Genomic DNA, 20,625 nt, shown 5'->3' with positions numbered 1-20,625 from the left:
ATGCGGTGCACGAGCGGCCTCTAGCTGCACCAGGCGGAGTGTTGTGTCCCTCGGCGTGGAGCTGTGTCGTCATGCTGCGGTAACACCAACGTCAATACCACCAATACGATCGACAGCCAGCCGCCCATACACATCAACAACACCACCTCACAGCCCTCTCGATACCGCATCATCAGTCGTAGCCGGACCGTCATCTCAACCAGACCCAACACCGATCTCGAGGGATGCACACTCATCCACCTTCACCCCACGCCCCACCTTCCCCCTGCCCACCACCACCCCCTCATGGTACGCCGGCCACATGGCCCGCGCAGTCCGCTCGATGCCCTCCCTCCTCGCGCGCTATCCGCCACCTCTCGTCATCGAGGCCCGCGACGCTCGTCTTCCCCTTACCTCCATCAACCCGGTGTTCGAGTCCCTCCTCCGCCGTGCACCGACGGCGAATGACAGCCTCGACCCGTCTTCATCCGATTCCGGTGCCGACGCATCCTGGCGCACCCGTCGACTGGTCCTCTACCTCAAGCGGGATCTCATCTCCCCCTCTGTGCAGGAGGCGGTGCTGGCGGCCATGCGAGAGGCCGACCCGCACACCCACGTGCTGTTCATCGACACTCGGGTGGATTCGGACATTCGTCGTGTGCTCTCCTGGGTCAATAGCAGGGCGAAGGCTATAGCGGACACTCCTGGCTTCGCACCACGCGAACGGAGCGAGCGACAGGAGAAGCGCGCGAAAAAGGGCCTCAGCGGCGCTTTCAGGCACACACCCACGCCGGAAGAGGGAGTGAGGTTGTTGATCCTCGGCATGCCGAATGTGGGTAAGAGCAGTTTGTTGAATGGTTTGCGCAGGGTCGGGGTGGGGAAGGGGAAAGCGGCGAGTACAGCTCCTACGCCGGGATGGACAAGGAAGTTGACGGGGACGGTGAGGATTAGTAAGGCTGGACCGACCAAGGTCGAGCCTGAACCGCGGACATTGGGAAGACGGTCGAGGTTCAAAGAGGAAGAAGAGGAGGGAAGCTTCACCATCACCCCTAGCGAGGAGGAGGGACCGAAAGACCCACCCATCTACGTGTACGATACGCCCGGTGTCATGGTCCCTTTTCTGGGTCACGGCAGCGACGGTGCGGAACGCGGACTGAAATTGGCCATCACAGCAGGCATCAAGGAGTCGCTGTTCGACGTTCAGATGCTTGCCGACTACCTGCTGTATCGTCTCAACCTTCGTCCCTCTTCTTCGACAGGAGAGGAACTGCCGAGTTACATCCACAACCTCCCCATCCCACCCGCCGACTTTCTGGCCACATGCACCGACCCACTCGGGCGGACGAATTCGATCGTCGAACTCCTCTGGCACCTAGCCGGTAAAGCGCCCGGCTCGCTCCGCAAGGGTAACATCCGCGACCTCGACGCAGCAGCGACGTTCATGCTGCAACACTGGCGGCTCGGCAAGCTGGACTCCAACACCGAGCTGGATCTCAACACCACCGACGCGGGGGAGATTCGACAGAAGGTGATGAGCTTCCTTCGCGGCGAGAGGGTCGATGCGGGCTTGCTGAGCGGGGCGATGCGGGTGAGAGACGAGGAGGGAGGTGGCGAGAGTAGGACACAGGTGAGGAAGATGCAGAAGAAAGAGGATGTCCTGGCACGCAAGAGGAAACTGATGGACAAAGGTGTGGCGGTGGGTAAGAAGAGGATTGTTTCCAAACGACCCCCTCCCAGAAACCCCGGGAAGAAGGCAAAGTAAAACCCAGCATAACACGCACATCAATCACAGCCATCTCCTCTCCCACAGACCGCAACGCTATGTGATGGTGTGTCATTTTGAAAGCAATACTAACAGCGACGAGCAACAGATGCGAGTTCTCTGACTCGCCGCTCAGTTCTTGCCCTTGTACTCGGTGGGACCCAACATAAACTCGGGCCTAACAATCTTCTTGAACTCCTCCTCGGTCATCAACCCGAGCGCCACAGTCGCATCCACCAACTTGGTTCCCTCCTTGTGCGCCTTCTTGGCGGCCGCCGCAACATTATCGTAACCCAAATGGCTGTTGAGGATCGTAGCCAGCATCAGACTCTCATTGAGGATCTTGTTAATCGTGTCTCTGTTAGCCTCGATGCCGACGACGCAGTTCTTGGTGAAGCTCCTTGCGCCGTCAGCGAGCAGCCGGATGCTCTGGAGGAGATTCTTGACGAGAACGGGTTTGAAGACGTTGAGTTCAAACTGGCCGTAGGAGCCTGCGACGCTGATGGTGGTGTTGTTGCCCATGACCTGAGCGGCGACCATGGTGAGCGCCTCGCACTGCGTCGGGTTCACCTTGCCGGGCATGATGCTCGATCCCGGCTCGTTCTCCGGCAGGCTCAGCTCGCCGAGACCACAACGAGGTCCCGAACCGAGGTAGCGGATGTCGTTAGCGATCTTCATGAACGACACGGCGATCGTGTTGAGCGCGCCGCTCGCCTCGACAATCGCATCGTGCGCCGCGAGCGCTTCGAACTTGTTCTCCGCCGTCTCGAAAGCCAGGCCCGTGATGTTGGAGATTTCGGCAGCAACCTTCTTGTCGAAACCGATGTAGGTGTTGAGACCGGTGCCGACGGCTGTACCGCCCTGGGCGAGCTGCGACAGACGCGGGATGACAGCCTTCACGCGCTCGATGCCGTTCTCGACCTGCTTGACGTAGCCCGAGAACTCCTGACCGAGCGTCAGCGGCGTAGCGTCCTGCAAGTGGGTGCGGCCGATCTTGATAATGTCGTCAAACTCGGCACGCTTCTTGTCGAGAGCAGCGCGAAGCTCCTCGAGCGCCGGGATGAGCGACTTGGTAATCTGGGTGACGGAAGCGACGTGCATGGCGGTGGGGAAGGTGTCGTTGGACGACTGGCTCATGTTGACGTGGTCGTTGGGGTGAACGGGCTTCTTGCTGCCCAGCTCACCGCCGAGGATCTCGATGGCACGGTTGCTGATGACCTCATTGACGTTCATGTTGGTCTGGGTGCCCGAACCGGTCTGGAAGACGACGAGAGGGAAATGGCTGTGGAGCTTGCCGGCGATGACCTCGTCGGCAGCCTGGCAGATGGCGTCGGAGACCTTGGGGTCGAGACCGAACGACTTGTTGACGGTGGCAGCAGCCTTCTTGAGGACTCCGAAAGCCTCGATGAGGGGCTCGGGCATGCGCTCTTGAGGTCCACCAATGTCAAAGTTCTGGAGGGATCGCTGGGTCTGGGCACCCCAGTATCGGTCGGCGGGGACCTGAAGAGGACCGAAGGTGTCCTTCTCGGATCGGAACTTGCCCTGCTCCATGATGTAGGCGGAAGAGGCGAATGCTCGGGTGACGGTGGGGGCAGCCGAGGGGACAGCGAGACGTGGGACGACTCGAGCAGAGGCCTGATGGAATGAATGGAGGAAAGGTCAAAGTGTCAGCGCAACCAGAAGGAAGAAGCGATGATGATGGCGGCGATGAGGAAGAAAGCAAGCAGTATCGACAGTTGAAGGACGGACAGCAGATTCAGCCGAGCTTATAAGCACAATGGAGCGAACGGGCCAACGTTGTCTACTGCTGGCTGACCAGAAGCATCACTTTTCCAGTTTCTCCCGGCGGTCTTTATGCAACCCCGCATCTTTCCGAGTGGAGGCTGTCCCGGTCAACACAGTGTCAAGCTTGGTGTGCCCGCATTGAGACAGATGCATCGAATGGGCGGCAGCACTCGAAACCAAGGCGATTGCTGCGTTGCCTGGTGGGACCGAAGCCGAACGTGCTGCGCCTTGACCAGGCTCCACCTGTGACTGTTGAAATCGGGCAGCAGCGTGCGATCTCGACCTCGCTTGAAATTTTTGGGCCGTGTCACCCGTTCCAGAAGCCAAATTTCCTTCCTGAATCGCATTCCGCCCTCTAGACCGTCTCTTCTGTTGTCGCTGATACTGATAGACTGCTGCTGCTACTGGGTCCAAGAATCGTTGCGAGCGTGGGACATACCCTGAGAGAGCGAAGAGCGACAGATCGAGCAACCATTGTGATGAGGATGAGATGGCGGATCGTTGTAATGGGGTGAGAGAGGGATGAGGATGGAAGGATGGAAAGATGCGAGATCCACGGCCAATCGGAAGAAAAGAGCAGCGCTCACCGCAACTTTTTTTGGTGACCGGCCTCTTGTTGCACTCACATCCGCTCTTCAACACACACACCTCTCCCGTGAAACGTCATGCATCTCATACATCCCACCCTCACGACTGCCTCCTCCAGTAACCTTTCCGCTCCCTGTCTGTGCACGACGGTGCCTCTGAGCAGTACCTTCTTTTCTCGAGGCCTCGAGTAACATGAGAGTCCAGACGCTGAATTCTCATGTCCGGTAGACTCTGCGCATCTGGCTTGGAACTGGTTCGTGACACGCACAGCATCGCACTCGACGAGATTCCTTCGTGCGCATCCATAGCATCCAAGACCGACTCTGACCGTCGCCGTCATATCGGAAGTCTCGGCGCAAATCGTTCTGGCTCGCTCAAAAAACTCATCCGATCCGTGACCTTCCGAGGACCTCGCTAATCCCGCTGGAAAAATTGCAGGATCAAACCTCCACTCGTGCCGAGCCGGCTCATCGATTAGCGGGTTTTGCTGGTGTGTAAGATCTTCATTAGATGCAAGACTGAACGACATATTTGGGCGTCGTCGGTGGTGACGAACACCACATCGTCAAGAGAAGCCGAGCCACTTGGACCACTTGGCATCATCTTTGAGCTCTGCTGCATCTTGTTGCGGTCGATCGTCAAGGGATACTGCGCGACCAAAGACGTCCTCGAGCCCAGTCGGCTTTTGTGGCTCCCAGAATCGCTGCGGGCCCAGCTGGAAATCGGTGTAGGTCGAAGCTTGTCGAGGCTTGTTGTCTGTAGATGCAGAGGATGCTGCATTGTTTGACTTCGGTTTCATTGTGAGTGGCCACTGACTGCCCCATGCTGGAAGGGATGCTGGAGGAATTTGCGGCGAACCTCGGTTCCAGTCGTCCTCCGAAGACGTGGACGCTCGTCGAGCTGAATACGTCGCAGCGTCTTCCATGATGGCGTCACCGTCTGCGTCGCGTTGAGGCGGGGATATCCTGGCGTTGACATCATCGTCTTGAGCGGAGCCGATAGATATTCCTTGACCGTCCAAGCGGCTGAACGTCGAGGACGATAGAGTAGCGCGATCATCCAAGCTGAGACTGGTCAGCAGAGGATGTCCGTCCGGTCTCGCCAGCTTTGCGGGATGCTCGTCGGCCAAGATGGGTCGCGAGACGAGCTGAAGAGGAGTCGGGTCTCGCACACCAAGCTTCGCAGCGGCTAGCATTGTCAGACCAACTTCGCTGATAAGCAACGTCAGCGTGACGAGCTGCATTAGCTCGTCTCGACTTTGTCCCGAGGTAACTTCGATCCACGCCAACAGCTCCGTGAGCCGGCCTCGAAAAAAGGTCGTCAAGACCATCGACAGAAGCATCGCGAGGCGCAGCACAAGTACGACGCCTTGTGTCGCCCTCCAGAGCCCCGAGCCTTTTGCCTCTACGCGGATCTGACGTGCTCTGGCATGGTCGATTGAGCGCTTGAGTGGCTCCATCTGGCTGGTCTCGATGAACAGCCTCGACAGAAGAAAGAAGGTTGCTATGGATGCGAGCGACCAGGCTGATTCTGTCCGAAGTCGGGCAATCACGTCCTGCATTTTGGCTACAGCGTGATCAGGCCACAACGCTGCGGTCGTGTAGCTAGCCCAAATACAGAGGTTGACAATCGCGAACAGAGCCATGGCAGACGGGGACCCTTTGTCTAGCCTGAGACGTCCCCTGGGCGAAAAATTCTGCTGCGCGTGCGACTGAGCATGCGAGCCTGCAGCCATGTGCGCAGGTGACGTCTTCAAGGCTGACAATGCGGGATGGCCGTCATCCGCGAGATCGAGTTTGGACGCCTTCTTCTTGAGGTCTAACCATCTCCCAAGGCTCCAACTGCGCGCAAACTGGTCGCGCTCTGCGATCCTCTCCTGCACTTTGGGTGCACAGTCCGAGCAGACCGGCGGGTATCGTGAAGCTAGTGAAGCTTCGTATTCGGACAGGAGGCTAAGCTTTTGCTGGTATTCTGGATCGTCTTCGCTTGGTAGGTAGTCTGCGAGCATGTTGAGGGTGAGAACCTGATTTGTCTGACATGTGTGGCAGAAAGTGAAGGTGCCATTCTTGGCGATGACTTGGGAGGAAAAGGCGGAACGAACAGAAGAAGACACAAGTGATCCTTTCGCCGGAATCGATGCTTGCGGCCGTGTGTGTCGCATCAGTTGGCTTCGGTCGCGGTTCCATGCTTCATCCCACATCGGCCGAGTGTACTGCTCGACGGGGGTGCCGTCTTCGTTGGCGACATTCTGGCAGTGACAGCTCGAGCAGAACCAGTTGGTGATAGTGCCGGTCGATATGGCTGAAGTACTTGAGGATGCTGTACTGGATGGCGATTGGGCAGTATGTGCTTGGCTCGCGTCTCTCGATAGTCTGTCTGGCTTGTAAGGGGGAAGGATGGTGCTGGTGGTGCAGCAGAAGAAGCACTCGCGCTGTGGGTAGCCGGATGCTCCTCTGCCGGACCACGGCAGCAGCTTCCACATGAGAGCTGATAGCCCGCCGCTCTACGAGCGCAGTGACATGTGGTTGTCTCGCGGCCTGCCTGGATGCGATGGTGGTTGTTGAGTGATTGGGTCTGAGAGAGAAGTGTTGTGCATTTGAAATCAAAGCTCAGCTGCGTGGATCTGCACTCGCCTTTTGGCAGTTCAGGGTCCAACTTCAAGATTTTTGACCGACTCAGCTTTCTTCCTTTTCTTCTTGCTCCAACTCGACCCTCATCACGGCCACTTGCTACCTCCTCCATTCAACTCTTGGCAATGAAGGCCGCTCTTTCGTCTAGAAGCCTTCTGCCGAAGCTGCGGCCTCATAGTGGCACGGGCCGCAATGTGTCGTCCAGCTCTTCTGCGAGCTCGTCGAGAGCCGCCGCTCTGGCCAAAGCCGCCGAAGCGTCGACAACAGCCTCCGAGAGGCTAGCAGCGGGAGGACCGCCAATGATGGGCTCGTCCTACAGCACAAGACAGAGCGCAAACAGTTTGGACACACACGACGAGATGAGCGGGCACTTCAGCCTTAGCTCGTCGCAAGCTCGACGTTCCCGAGCAGCTCGATTCGGTACCAGTCGCCACGCCACGTACGCGTCACCTAGCCTCTCCGAAGTAGCCTCGTCAGAGCAGCCACAACGAACAGCAGAAGAGGAAGAAGAGGACGATCAGCTCGCTCTGTCGTACGCATCGCCCACTGGTACGTCCACTTCCTCGATCTACCTGCCCGAATACGTCGCCTGGGCCATCTCGCAGCTTATCGCTGCTGCCAACGACCCCAAGCTTTTACGTGCCGACCATCTCAAGTTGGCGCACCTCACCGATCCGCAAGAACACATGGCAGAAGCAGCACACATCCCACCCAAACGATCGTCTCTGCTCCATCTGGCGACCGTCTCGCCGCAGCGTTACGCCGCGATTCTTGCTGTGCTCTCCGAGGTTCGTCAGCGTCTGTCGACTCGAAGTCCCGTTGAGGGATCCGCCGAAGAAATGGAGCAGGCTCTGCCTCGATGGACGCCCAAAACCGTGCTTGACTTTGACTGTGCTGCTGGCGAAGGGTTGTGGGCCGCAGCGCAAGTGTTCAGGGAGGAGGAGCCTACCTCGGGCAGCTCCACATCCGTACAACAGTATCACGGCTTCGATCGCCGACCTAACCTGCTCAAGAGCGGCAAGAAGGTGGCGCAGAGCTCTGCATCCAACGCCTCCCCCGCGGACCCTCCAAAGGCCGAGAGAGAGGTCAAGCTCAAGGACGAAGGCGAGGAAATCGAAGTTGATGGACGCACCTACTACGAGCAGGAGTCTGCAGAAGCGGTCAAGCCCGCCGAGACTGAAGATGCTGACTCGGAAGAAGCCACCGAAGACCAGCCGACACTAGACTACTTTACCGGCCCCAAGTCTGCCATGGCCTCTGTCTCCAAGACGTTCCAATCCGTGCCCCTGTCCAAAGACCTCGTCTCCATCGGCTCCTCCAGTCGCTCCCTCGCGCTCTCCGCCTTCGCCCTCAGCCTGATGACCAGCGATGCGAACCGTTTCGAGGCTGTCTCGGCCATGTGGGCCTCTGGCGCCTCGGTCATCGTCATCATCGACGCCGCCTCTCCTCGTGGGTTTGCAAGCATCGCCTCTGCCCGAGCGCAGCTGCTCCAGCTCGGCAAGCAGGACTCCGAGGGCGCGCACGTGGTCGCACCCTGCTCGCACGACAAGCCGTGTCCGCTGCTGCATCCGTTTGCCATCTCCTCGTCGGTAGCAGAAGCGGTGGGCGCCAGGGCGGACACGGGCAACCCGGCCAAGTCGAGTGACATTTGCGGGTTCACAGCGCGTTTCCACACGCCGACCTTCTTGAGAAGAACCAAGCACAGCGATCGGGGTGAGGAGAATGCTGGGTACAGCTATGTGGTCGTCAAGCGTGGGGAGAGGCCGAGTCTGGTTGGTGAGGCGCAGCGACGGCTGGATGGGGGTGAGGATGCGAAGGAGGTAGAGGGGATGGTGAAGCAGTTGAAGGCGGAGGCGGGAAAGACCAAGACGGGGATCTTGGACCTCCTTCGTGCTGCCAAGCAGGCAAGTGCGGAACGGAGGACACTGCAGGAGGTTGACGCGAATGCAGCGCTCACCGCGGGTGCTGATGCAGCGGCAGGCACCGTAGAGGAGGGCTCGGACGACCAAGCAATGGAGGAGCTTCTCAAGCTCCTTCCGGACGCACTCAAGGCCGAGTTCGCCGCCAACTCCAACGACCCCTCCTCCCCTCCCCAACTGGCGCCCGAGCAGCTCGACGCCATCATGGCGTCCATCCGCACCACCATGCCCACCACCACCACCACCACCTCCTCCTCCTTCTCTTCCCCACCCGCCCTAGCACCGAACGAGGACGGCACCATCACCCTTCCCGCCCCCTCCGCCGAATCGGAGCTGGCCATGCGACTCGAATCCTACTCCTGGCCGCGTCTCATCAAGTCTCCGCTGAAAAAGGGGGGTCATGTGACGCTCGATGCCTGCTGCGCCACGGGCAACATTGAGCGGTTCACCATCTCCAAGGCGTCGGGCAAGCAGGCGTATCAGGATGCGCGCAAGGCTAAGTGGGGGGATCTGTTCCCGCACCCCTCGCGCTCGCGCTCCGTCGTGAAAGCTCTCAACCCCATAACGGCTCTGGAGTACTCCGGCGTGGAGGGTGAAGGAGATCTGATGGAGAGGCTGGTGCTGCGTGCGCCGAGCAAGCTCAACAGCGGAGCTCAACAAAAGGGCAAGAAGGGATTCGAGATCACTGGTCTGGACGAGGACGAGGATGCAGATTCCATCCTAGCCGAGCTGTTTGACGACCTTCCCCCGACCGGTGACAAAAAGGTGGATCGAGGCGAAGCTTCCTACCGCCTCATCTCACCCAACCTCGTCACACCCACCAAAAAACAGGTCAAACGACTCAACATCAATTACGCCAACAAGTGGGACCACGGTGGCAACAAGACCAGCGCCAAGTTGACCAAGACCAGAACGAATGTCGTCACACGCCAATCACCGAGGTTTGGCGAAGACGAGGGAGATGGGTTCCAAAGCAGTTTGCAGTCCAAACAGCCAGGTGGAGGGAAAGTGAGGAGGTCGTCGAGGAAGAAGAGTCGGGGCGATTGGGATGGCGAGCTCTTCGGCAATTGATCGCGTCCGTCGAACCGTCGTATATTCAGACCATAGACACTCTCACGCGGGGGAAATGGAGAAAAACGAGAAGACTGTTGTTGAAACTAAAACTAATGCACATGTGAGATAAAGAGTAAGGCGACTGCGACAAACACGGGCCGGAACGAGCGGCCAGATCAAACGTGTCATCGCAACCTCCTTGCTCGTCACCCAACGGTCGCAGCCGCCGGACTGACCCCTGAGGGCGATGTGGCTCCGGACGGCGGTCGTGGCAGCGGCGATTGCCTGGACGGCGTGCTGCTGGGACTAAAACGCTTTCCTACACCACCTGAGATCGTCGGTGCCGAGAGCAGCCCTTCGCCCGTGGCACTCTTGAACAGGTTGCCGTTCTTGCTGTTGGTAATGTTACCCAGCGTCAAACTCGTCAGATCCGACTCGAGACCCGTGTCCGAAGTGCGGCTGGAGTCGCGCGACATCTTGCTGGGCGACTTGCTGGGGGACTCGGCCATTCGAGCTGCGATGACGGGGTTGGCGGGGAGACCGGCAATGCCGCTGAGCGTGTCGACGCCAGCGAGCACGCGGTTGGCGGGGGAGGGACCGCCGTTGGCCGCATCGAACAGCGCAGCGGCGACGGGTTTGGGTGGCAGGCTGGAGATGGAGCCGCTCTGTTGGCGACGGTGACCGCCGCCTGGGGTGCGGCCGAAGGAAGGGGTGTGCGCGTGTCCCCGCAAAGGCTTTGCAGGACTAGCTTCGGGTGTGGCGGGCGCTGCCAGTTCGGCATGCTGCTTCGTGGGACTGCTGAGGATACCGCCGTTGGAACGGGAGCGTTGGCGGTTGAGAACGGAGGAGATGATGGCACTCGCATCGTCGCCGTCATAGGGCTTGATCTTGGCTGGGATGCCGTTGTCGTTGATGAGCTGGTGCGCAGGAGCCATGATGGTGCGCAGATAGGCCTTTTTGGCTACGGCGGGGTCGGCAAAGATGATGAGCGCAGTGGTGTCGTCCACCCACTTGATCTTGTAGCCGCCCTTTTCTTCCTCGTAGGCGGAGAAGACTTGCTGCAGGTCGCGGGTCTTGAGCTGCGGAGGGAACCCGGAGAGCTGGAGGATTCTCGTCACGAGAGGCGACAAGAGTGGCAGTGCGGAAGCGACGGACATGATGAAGGTAGGGGAGTGTAGATGGTTTGGTCAAAGGGTCGTTGAGGAGATGCTGAGATCGTGACAGCGTTGGCTGGAGAGTCGAGAAGACAGAATCGAGGTTGAGTATGGAAAGATTGCGGAGAAGGAGAAAGCGAGAGCCGAAAGTGGGGGATATGCAGACGTGCAGATGAGCAATTGAAACAGCTCTGTCAAATGCGTTAGATTGGCAAATAAAATGTTGTCGAGGTGGAAGCAAAGAAGACGGAACGAGGTAGAGGCCGAGAGATGGAAAGGGTGGGTGTGAGAGGGTGGGAGAAGGGGAAAGCAGGGGCAAGGATTGAGGGAGCGAAAAGAGTGAGATGATGGAGAGAAGGCAAGAGGATCATCATGGCATCCTTTCGCCTGACCTGAGCCGCTGTCGCCGTCCGCAGAAAAAGCGGAGAAGAGAGTGAGCACGCGTCCTGCTGTGAGCTGACGAAAGAGAGCCTTTTGGCTCGCCTTTTGCATTTTCCTTTTGGCAGCATGGCTCTCCCGCTGTCAGACACTGAGACAGAACGACCCGCAAAAAATTCATTTATTTGTCGGCAAAGCCAAAAAGACGGTTCTGACGTGGCTGTGGCATCCAAGCAGCTGGCAGCAGCAGCCGCGCGCCTTCTGCACGGAGAGAGGGCCGTGCATGACTCTTTTCTCTTCCATTTTGGACAGCAAACAAAAAGTCAACCTTGTGGCTGAGCCGTGTCCTGCAGCTTTGCCAGTCTTGACACTTTTCCTTGGAGTGGGCCGATGAAATGCTCGGTAGTGGCCAGGTCATCGCAGATACGAGCTCTGCAGGCTTGCTCAAGCTTGACTCCATGGATCCCTCGAATTAGCTAGCTGCCTAACTCCTGAAAGCAGCACTGCATCGTAAGCTCAAAGGTAAGGTGACGGCGGATCGCCGTGCTTGTCGCGACGCGGGTCGCGTATTTTTAAGCGAGAGCAACACCGCTATACTCGACCTAACAAACATGGATTTTGCGCTGGTAGGCTTCGATGCAGGGTCCAAGTCGATCTTCTTCTTGCTTCGTTCTCTTCGATCGCTTCCTCTTCAGCCTGCGCACCATGCTTCCATTGTGACCCGTCGCCAAGATGTCGCGCGGCGACGCTGCCGAAAGCGGCTCATCGGTCACTCCACGAAAGCGCCCGGCAGAAGACTTCATCAAGCCCATCTACGGCAATTTCCAACGTTACTACCACATCCGCAACCCCAACACGGCGGACCAGGACGCTTGGATACCCGGCAGCTCGGCTCATCCCGCCCTTGCTGTCGACGGCCGAGTCACAAGCATCCTCACATACCTTTGCAGCTACTTCGCTGTTACAGATGAGGCCTCGAAGCGGATATATCCCTCAGAGCAAGTAGAGGTGCTCGATATAGGATGCAACAGCGGAAAGCTTACGATTGAGCTTGCTCAGACGCTGCCTGGGCTTTTGCGCGAGTGCAGAGCTGGCGGTCAAAATCCGGACTCGAGGTATGAGGATAGGGTGATGAGCAAGGGGGACGTTAGGATAGTCGGCGTCGACATCGATGCGTCATTGATCAGGCAGGCTAAGATGGCCGCCGCCGCCGCCCGATCACGCTATCGACCAGAGCATATCCGCAATGCAGGCGATAGGAACCTCGATGACACGTCGGACCGCAATGCGCTACCTCCCAAAGCGTGTCATTTTCCGAGCGTCTTCCCGACGCTCTACGGGAGCATACCCTCTACCGCCAACAAGGAAGGAAGTCTATGCGCCGAACATCATTCCCATGATGCCCACCTCTGCCCGCCCTATCTTGACTTCCACGCGCTCGAATGGGTCTCATCTTCCTCTCCCCAGCCCGTTCCCAGCTCTCACCCCATCCACGATACCTCCCCCGACCGCGGCTACACCATCATCCTCGCACTCTCCATCACCAAATGGATCCACATCCAGCAATCCGATCTAGGACTGATCCGCTTCTTCGCGCGCATCTCTTCCTCCCTTCGTCCCGGCGGGCTGCTGTTTCTCGAACGCCAACAGTGGCCCAGCTACCACTCGGCGCGGAACATGGACTCGACCATGAAGGGCAAGATCCGACAGCTGCAGTTGCGGCCGGATGGCGATTTCGATTGGTGGCTCGAGACGATGGGGGTGGAGTTGGTGGATGTGATCGGGCACGGGACGGGAGTTGGGTTTGAGCGACCGCTGCAGGTGTTTCGGAAGACGGAGGGATCGAAGGAGGCGGAATTGGTGGAAAGGGTGTTGAATGAAGGGTTGGAGCCGGTTGCCTGGGTTGCGAGATCGCGTTCTTCCCGGTCTGCGGGAGGGTGAAGCGCGAATACGAGTACAGCGTAATCCGAGCTTCCTCGACTGTGCAATGGCGTGATTGCTCGTGTGCTCTCAGTCAGTGAGCTACGTGCGATCTGATGACCGCGCAGGTCGACCGGGCAAGAAAGCCGAGCAGCCGACAGCCGGGCACGATGCAAGATGCGATCTTATCAGATTCGACAGGCACACCGAGCCCATTGTTCTGCGTCAGGATAGGCTCGAATGAGAGGAGACGTGACTCGGACGTGGGCTTGGCAACGATGTTCAGGCGGAACAGCGGTCGGAGTGCATGCAGATGCGAGGCGCGGTTTAATCAGATTAGATAGATGAGCGCGTCCGCACTTGAGCCCCTCGCTTGGGTGCGACTCCGATCGTGGATGCATTTTGGCCCACTCGCTCGCTGTCCTGACGCCCAGCCGAGATGAAAAGGTCCGTGTGGATTCGGCTTGGCGCGATGTGGCTTGCCATCCCAAGGTAGCACGTCAGTGAGTCTTGAAGGCATGTACGACGCGCCCTTGCGTCCGCATTCCTCACTCGAGACGTGGCTTGCTCTGCTCGCACCGCTGGCAAGCCGACGATAGGGACAGTGGGCGTGGCGTAGAGTGCCCTCACGTCGGCCAGCAAATCGTGTCATCGCAGCGCTGCCCCCTTACCGTAACGAGCCTGAGAATTTTCGATTCCCCCTTTTTGCTTTTGAGCTTGCAGATCCGCCCTGAAAATTCGCCAAATCCCGCAAACGAGGCCTCGAACTGCATCTGGACCCTGCTCAAACTCTGGCTCAGCCTCGGTGTTTAGCATTCGATAAGGCTTTGCGTACGGTTTGACGTTTGACCTCCATCACACTCTCTTGTCTTCATCGCTTAGGCCTTCTGGTACGACGCACACGCGCGAACACGCAGTGCAGTAGAGAAGTCAACGCGCTCGACTCAGCACAAACAACGTATAAAGGGCCCTCCTGGATCCACTTCTTTCCCGCACTTTCGTCCTGCCACCGTCTTTACCTGCTCGATCTTCAGCCGTCCATCGCACCATCGACTAGTCCCGGCTCTTCCGTCGACCGTTGCTCATACCATCAACATCAACGTCCAATCCGCCAACCATCTTCTCCATCTCCTGGACTCAACAAGCATGACGTGTCCATTCGCAAAGTTCGCCACGATCCTTGCGCTCCCCGCATCGGCCAAACACGCCTCTTCCTACCACTCTCTGCCCCCGCACTCTTCCCCCTCTTCGCTCTCGGACGCCCTGCGCATCGGCACCTCATCCGCGCATCGTGCAGTAGAAAAGTCGCGCGGGGTCTCACTGCTCCTCTCGTCGCTCTCCTCCTCGCCTTCGACTTCAGAGCTGACGTTCGACCGAGTGGACTATGTGAGGTTCAACATCATGCTTCTGTGCGTCTACGCTGCGATGGAGGCGGGTCTGGTGCGCGGTCGGGGGAGTGAGGGACTGCGCGGGCTGTGGGGGGATGAAGGGTTGATCGAGGAGTTGGTGCGGACCCGGGCGTTGTTGGATGATGTTCGGGCGCACCTTGATACGGTGGAGGCACACATGGGGGCAAGTCTCGCCGATCTCGCCGACCAAGCGCGCGATTCACACTCGCTGTCCGCGTCCGCGGCGGTGAAGGAGGACATTGAAGACCCAAGCGCGAGAACAGAGCTGCTCGCCCTCTCCCAGGCAGCTCTCCCGGACGCCATCCGCCCCACCGCATCAACTACGCAAAAGGTGACAGAGGACCACATCGCACTCCTCACCCCAGCCCAGGTGCACTCCACCCTCGCCTACGTTCGTGTCCTCCTCAACGCCCACCCCACGCTGCTGGTCGCCCATGCCTACACGCGCTATCTCGGCGATTTGAGTGGTGGCCAGCACATCGTGCGCAAAGTCAGCAAGCGCTTCCCCACCACCACACCTAACGACGGGTTCGCGTTCTACCACTTTGCCGGAACCGATCTCAAAGCAAGGTTCAGGGTGGCCATGGAACAAGCCGTGCCGGAGGGCGAAAAGAGTCAGCAGGTGGTACAGGAGCTGGTGAGAGAGGCGAATACGGCGTTCGACCTCAACACGGGCTTGTTCGAAAGTCTGTTGCCTGCCGAACTGCGGATGGTTGCCGAAGAGGAGGTGACGGAGAAGGTCAGCGTGGTGACGGCCAAACGGTGGAAGGGCGAGCGGGTGGTGCGCGGGCTGGTGGTGGTAGGCTCTGCAGCCGTCATGGCGCATACTCTGCTCAGGGTGGGCGCTGCGTACGTCGCTGCCAACAGCGCTACGGTAGCAGCATAATGGTCACGTTTAGGTTAGGACCGGCATTGTATCGCATTTACGTCGTCATTAAAGAGTGCATCTTGTTCTGTCTATCCGTGCGATCGTGTGACTTGTCTATGTTGGTCGTCTTGCAATACCGGACCGACGCCTCGTCACGCCACCGAGCCTCTTGGGCGAACGCGAGGGCGAGCTTAGCCCCAGCTTGTGCATCGTCTTCGGCAGGCTGTCATCGCGTCGACTGGAAGGCGAGTTGGTCATGTCGGCAAAAGGGGACGCTCGTCTTGTGGGTGATGCACCGACCTCGGCGGGTGGCAGCAGTGCCGATGGAGGGGGAGTGAAGGTGCTGATTCGTGCGCGACGCTTGTATGCTCGCGGAGGGGCGGGAAGTGAGCGTGGAGCTAGAAGCGAGTGTCGTGTTTCGCAGGCGTTCGATGCGTTCAGCTGCTTCGGGAAGACATTCGTACCCACAGCGGACGGGGCTTGCCGTTCGTCAGCATCGAATCGTCTCGTCGGGCGCTCGGTCGGTGACGCAGCTGGCAAGTTCCATGCTGACATGGAGCTGCGCAAACGCGGACCGATAGCTTGACCCGAACTACCATCGTGCGAGACGAACGACTGAGAAGCAGCCAATCGCAGCGACGGTCTATTCGGCCTCGTTTCGGCTGCTGCCCAGTCTACGCTTCCGCGCCGCGTGGCAGTCTCGATCCGATCAAGCCAGTCGCAGCTGCGTCCGGTCGGATCGGCAGCACGGAGCTGGTCGAAGGTGCTGATGATCTGTTCGGGCGGTAAGATGCGCTCGACGGGGAGAGAGGGTGAGGAGGCGTCGTTCATGTCGTCCGTGCCTGATCGTGAAATTGAGCGGTCGGCGTCCGCGAGGCGTTCCTCGCCTGCTATCGGAACCATTCTAGGCGTATGTGTTGAGCTTGTGCGAACCATGTCTGGTACCGAATCACGCATACTTGCGCCGTTTGAATCTGTTTGCCGCGTCGGCTGTACGAGCTCGTAGCTGAACTCGAAGCCAGGAGAACCTATACGCGCCGTGCTCTCGCTCGAGCGCTTTGGCGTCTGCGGCGTTTCACCTTGCCCGGGAAAGCTGCTGGCGTGGGGCCGAGAAGACTTTCCGCGTAGAGAGCTCAGGGCATTCTTGGTGAGACTGAGCAGCGATGTAGTTCTTGACATGCCTTGGCCCTGTGGCGGCGTGATGGACGGTGACCGAGCACCACTGGCGCATCGGAGTGTCCGAGGCGATCTAAGCCTCATGTCGTCGTCATTCAGAGCACTGGCGTCGCCATCGCTGTTGATCATCTTGATCGTTGGTAAGAAGCGGAATGACCTGATCTTCGGCAGTTTACTCGTGCCCTTGCTCAAAGAATGCACGCTTGAACTGAGACTGGTCTGCCTGCTTTCACTCGTGTCGCTTTTGTCGAACAGCAGACCAAGGCCTAGAGGGGCTTCGGCCGGTGCACGAGCATTGCTTGCTGTGAAGGTATCCCGCCAAGCCATGACTCGGCTGGAGCCGAAGTGCAATAGGGAGCCAGATCGGCGGTGCCTGGTCGCCACCGAAGCATACCTTGTCGACTGGGCAGCAACTTCGTCATCTATCGCCATGCATACCTTCTGCGTAGCCAGAGTAGTCTCTGTTCGCTGCGCCACAGCACACTGCGAAGGGGCAACGGCGCAGCTCGCTGCATCTCCCTGGCCGAGAGGATTCGCGTTGCTGCCGGAGGGAAGCGGCTGCCTGCCCGTCAGACTGCTGCGGCGATCACCTGACATTCGACGGCCGCTCGACAGTGAAAAAGACGACGAAGCTAGAGAGAGGGATCGCTTGTGCGTACGTTCTCGTTTGGAAGCCTTCCGATCGACGACAAAGGTAAGAGATGTTGGCGTGTGTGGACCAGTAGCAGGTCCCCGTTGAGATGCTCCGCTGGAGGCGTTCTCGCCGTCCAAAGCACTGACCGCGACTGCGTGCAGGCCTTGCTGCTTTGAGCCGCTGGTTGAGTTGGCCGCCCGGATTTCCGACTTGTCTTGCAGAATCCTTGAAGCCGCAGGGGTGAAGGCGAAGCTTGTGGCTGATTCTCGGCGGTCACGCGAGGCCTTCGGAGTAGCCTCGTCATCGTGACCTTCGACGAATGCGCCCTGACTTGGAGAAGCAGGGCGGGATTGAAAATTGGTGGGCGTGCGGAAGCCTGAGAGGCTGCTCAGTGACGGCCGCGTCAATGCTTTCCTCTGTTTTTTGACCACTATCGAGGTCGCGGTAGTCTCTCTGTGCATCTTGATCGTCAGGCTGATGGCCTCAACCCATTGAGCCAGAGCATCTGTCGATGCAACTCGCATCGAAATGCATTCGGTCGAGTCGCTAAAGGTCGGGGATATCGGAGTGCGAGGCGATGGAGCGCCGCTGGATGCGAAGTCGGTCGATGTCCTTGAGTTGCTAGAGGAATATGCGCTGGATGAGGTCGAGCCTTCTCGGATGTGCATGGTAGCCATGGTGCGTAGACTGCCGTTCGAGCTGGTCGAGGCTGGGCCGTACAGCCTTTCGGAGCCAGAAGTGGATTTTGACCATGGCTTGCGTGCCAGACCACGACTGTGATCTTTGTCGGCACGAGCCGAGAGCTTCGGAGGCGGACTGAGAGCGAGTGGTGGCATGCTGACCCGGGCGTGATAGGCTGTGGGTGGATGATGCTTGTGCTCGGAAGCATTCCGATGCAGAGCTTGATCGGGCAGGAGCCGATGGAGGCTTGCGACCGACTTTGTGAGGAACATCCGACCGGACGAGCTGCTTGGCGGAGGAGCCGTCGAGAGTGTCAGCTCGAATGCCTGTTCCGACGATACCGCAGAGACATGCACAGAGGCAAAATCGCGGATGTCGATGACGGCACTTGTTTCGTCTGGATTGACTATGGCAGCGGTGTGGTCCGGATAGACGAGCAACCTGCCATCTTCGAGACTGCACCACTGTTCAGACCAAGCGGTGCAAGAGCTGGTCTGCGGAATGTCCGAGAGCGTGGCTTGATTGAGAATGAGGTGACCTTCGTAGCTAGGCAGTCGCATATCTGGGCTTGGTATGGTTGACATGATGGCGAGTTGTATGGCTGTAAAGACGGGCTAAGTAGTTGGATGTGATGCAGGTTGCAAGACGATCTGAGAGCCGCCCGACTCAGTGGTCGCCAGACCGTGTGAGGGGCTATCGCATGCTGAGAGCGTTTGTGATCCAAGGAAGGACGGCTGTCGAGACAAAGCAGTGGTGTATGAGAAGCAAGGTATGAACAAGCCGAAGACAATGAAAGGCAAGATGAAACCATTCAAGGTCAGCAGGCTCAATCACAAAGAGCGCTTTGTGCCATTCTGACCGAGCGATGGTTCCCTCCTTCCGTGTGATCACATGAATGCAATTGAAGTGTGCTGCACACACTACGCCACGGTCCTGTAGCCCACACCTGCACACACACGCACGTTGATGGAGACATTGCAGAAAGTGATGGTCTCGGCTAGGATCCGTCGGAGCTGACAAGCCGCATGAATCCTTTGGGTCAAAGCCTGAGCTGAGTTGCGTTGCTGTCGGATGCTCGAGGCCGTCTTTGTTCTCGACTGAAGATTGGCGATCCGCTGCCTCGCTTCCCAATTTTAGTCTCCGAGAAGAAGCCGTCTTGGGTGAAAAGCGTTGTTTTCGTCTTGGGCGGCACGCGGACCCTGGCTGGCTGTCACATGTGAGTCCAACAAACAAACCCGAAATCGACGCGCCTCGAACAGGGCGCGTGCTGCAAGGGGTCATGGTCTCGACCTCCTGTCGAATGCATCTTGTCAACTTCTCACTTAAGCGTGCGCATTTGTCTGACACTTCGTTGATCGAGGAGATCAGACCAGATAGCATGCCAATTCGTCCGGAAGCGTGTGATAGCAAATCTTGAGCTTACATAGACCGCCAGAAGGCTACCGACGTCGCACTCTATCGCAGGCTCCTTTCGTTCCATTGAGCATGTCAGGGCCGCACACAGCATCGTCCACGTGCAGAGCTACTCGTAGACGCTCCCTGCTAGTGTCCTCAGCCCTCCCTTCATGGCAACGTCTTACCCCTCGCCTTGCTACAGTCCAAGCCCTCGATCACGCCCACAAATCTCTCGCAGGTCTTCTTATCCAGATTCCTCACGTCCGGCACTTTCCCCTGCTTTCTGCGGGTTTCGAAGGCATCTTGCGTGCTGAGCGCTGCCGCTGTTGCTCCTAGGATGGCGTTGCCGGCGCCTGCGGCGATGAGGGCCTTCGTGTACGGCGAGATGGTGGCTTGATCCAGTTGCTGCTCTTTCTGGCGCAGGAGTGCTGCTTCGATGGCGGCGAGTCGGTCACTTTCCCGCGATGAGAAGGAGGAGGTCGAAAACAGGTGTGCCCAATTGTCCCGCGTATGCTTGTCAGTGAAGTCGTCCAGTCGCTCGCTCGAAGTGCGGCTCAGCGCGCTTTGAAAGGTCTCTTCGCCGTTTGACATCAGCTCGGCGATCTCCTCCTCGCCCCTCTTGCCCACTTTTTCAGTGCTGAGCTTCCCACGGTCGTACCTTGCCGCAGCATCTGCGCGAGCTACAGCAGCCCGCAGCGCATCCAACTTGGTCGAATGCCGATGGTGGTCCGCCAGATGCACGACGTCGCTGGCAATGTAGGCAGCGTTACCCAACGTCGTCAGCACAGCAACGGCGCCCGCAGCCCACTTTTCCTTCCTCCCCCAAGCCGCAACCTTCTGCTCGGAGGAGTGAATCTTGGTGTCGAGTGTGGCAAGTTCTTGCTCGAACGAATGGATGGAGTCGCCAAGCGCAGGCTCGAAGGCTGGCACTGGAAGAGCCACAACGTGGCCGAGAAAGGCGAGGAAGCTGAGAAGTAGACTCGGAACGAACTTCATGGCTAAGAACTTGATGCCTGAAAGGTCTGTGTCTTGGTAGCAGGCAACGTACGTTTCCGAGAGTCTTTATAAGTGGCTTCGGAAAGTGTGGGTGGCTCTGGGAGATCGCGCCGGACCTATCCTGCATTGCACCCGTGTAGACGTCACGCGCATCATGCATCGGACGCATGGAGACGAGCCTCTTATCGCAGATACCACAGCTTCGCCAAGCCCAGCCGCGAGGCTTCTATGACCCCCACTGACCTCGTCTTATCCAGCGCTTTCATTTGAAAGACGGGAGTGACAATGACCGCAGACG

The 20,625-nt window shown here is 58.6% G+C and overlaps 9 protein-coding genes across 9 annotated transcripts; 4 read left to right on the top strand and 5 right to left on the bottom strand.

Moving 5' to 3' along the window:
- Window positions 1-301: 301 nt before the first annotated feature.
- Window positions 302-1,741, top strand: PSEUBRA_004637 (GTP binding domain protein; the record flags this gene model as incomplete). Its single annotated transcript, XM_016438189.2, has 1 exon — window positions 302-1,741. One exon carries the CDS (start codon window positions 302-304, stop codon window positions 1,739-1,741), a length of 1,440 nt encoding a protein of 479 aa, XP_016291706.2.
- Window positions 1,742-1,873: 132 nt separating this feature from the next.
- On the bottom strand, window positions 1,874-4,001 carry PSEUBRA_004636 (Fumarate lyase, N-terminal; the record flags this gene model as incomplete). The annotated part of the gene is made up of 2 exons (XM_016438163.1): window positions 1,874-3,376; window positions 3,966-4,001. 2 exons carry the CDS (start codon window positions 3,999-4,001, stop codon window positions 1,874-1,876), a joined length of 1,539 nt encoding a protein of 512 aa, XP_016291705.1.
- Window positions 4,002-4,679: 678 nt separating this feature from the next.
- On the bottom strand, window positions 4,680-6,122 carry PSEUBRA_004635 (Ima1, N-terminal domain protein; the record flags this gene model as incomplete). The annotated part of the gene is made up of 1 exon (XM_016438171.2): window positions 4,680-6,122. One exon carries the CDS (start codon window positions 6,120-6,122, stop codon window positions 4,680-4,682), a length of 1,443 nt encoding a protein of 480 aa, XP_016291704.2.
- Window positions 6,123-6,869: 747 nt separating this feature from the next.
- PSEUBRA_004634 (Ribosomal protein Rsm22, bacterial-type) lies at window positions 6,870-9,734 on the top strand (the record flags this gene model as incomplete). Its single annotated transcript, XM_016438179.2, has 1 exon — window positions 6,870-9,734. The coding sequence occupies one exon, from the start codon at window positions 6,870-6,872 to the stop codon at window positions 9,732-9,734; it is 2,865 nt and encodes a 954-aa protein (XP_016291703.2).
- Window positions 9,735-9,922: 188 nt separating this feature from the next.
- Window positions 9,923-10,873, bottom strand: PSEUBRA_004633 (Nucleotide-binding, alpha-beta plait; the record flags this gene model as incomplete). The annotated part of the gene is made up of 1 exon (XM_016438161.1): window positions 9,923-10,873. The coding sequence occupies one exon, from the start codon at window positions 10,871-10,873 to the stop codon at window positions 9,923-9,925; it is 951 nt and encodes a 316-aa protein (XP_016291702.1).
- Window positions 10,874-11,980: 1,107 nt separating this feature from the next.
- On the top strand, window positions 11,981-13,189 carry PSEUBRA_004632 (Bicoid-interacting 3; the record flags this gene model as incomplete). The annotated part of the gene is made up of 1 exon (XM_016438184.1): window positions 11,981-13,189. One exon carries the CDS (start codon window positions 11,981-11,983, stop codon window positions 13,187-13,189), a length of 1,209 nt encoding a protein of 402 aa, XP_016291701.1.
- Window positions 13,190-14,314: 1,125 nt separating this feature from the next.
- PSEUBRA_004631 (hem oxygenase-like protein) lies at window positions 14,315-15,463 on the top strand (the record flags this gene model as incomplete). Its single annotated transcript, XM_016438185.1, has 1 exon — window positions 14,315-15,463. One exon carries the CDS (start codon window positions 14,315-14,317, stop codon window positions 15,461-15,463), a length of 1,149 nt encoding a protein of 382 aa, XP_016291700.1.
- Window positions 15,464-15,559: 96 nt separating this feature from the next.
- Window positions 15,560-18,520, bottom strand: PSEUBRA_004630 (Pleckstrin homology-like domain protein; the record flags this gene model as incomplete). Its single annotated transcript, XM_059465344.1, has 1 exon — window positions 15,560-18,520. The coding sequence occupies one exon, from the start codon at window positions 18,518-18,520 to the stop codon at window positions 15,560-15,562; it is 2,961 nt and encodes a 986-aa protein (XP_059321537.1).
- A 979-nt stretch (window positions 18,521-19,499) lies between these two features.
- Window positions 19,500-20,327, bottom strand: PSEUBRA_004629 (uncharacterized protein; the record flags this gene model as incomplete). Its single annotated transcript, XM_059465343.1, has 1 exon — window positions 19,500-20,327. The coding sequence occupies one exon, from the start codon at window positions 20,325-20,327 to the stop codon at window positions 19,500-19,502; it is 828 nt and encodes a 275-aa protein (XP_059321536.1).
- Between the last annotated feature and the right edge of the window lie 298 nt (window positions 20,328-20,625).

This window comes from Kalmanozyma brasiliensis (genome assembly GCF_000497045.1).
Source record: "Kalmanozyma brasiliensis GHG001 unplaced genomic scaffold PSEUBRA_SCAF3, whole genome shotgun sequence".
In the NCBI taxonomy this organism is placed as follows: Eukaryota; Fungi; Basidiomycota; class Ustilaginomycetes; order Ustilaginales; genus Kalmanozyma; species Kalmanozyma brasiliensis.
This window is presented reverse-complemented; position numbering and strand designations above follow the sequence as displayed.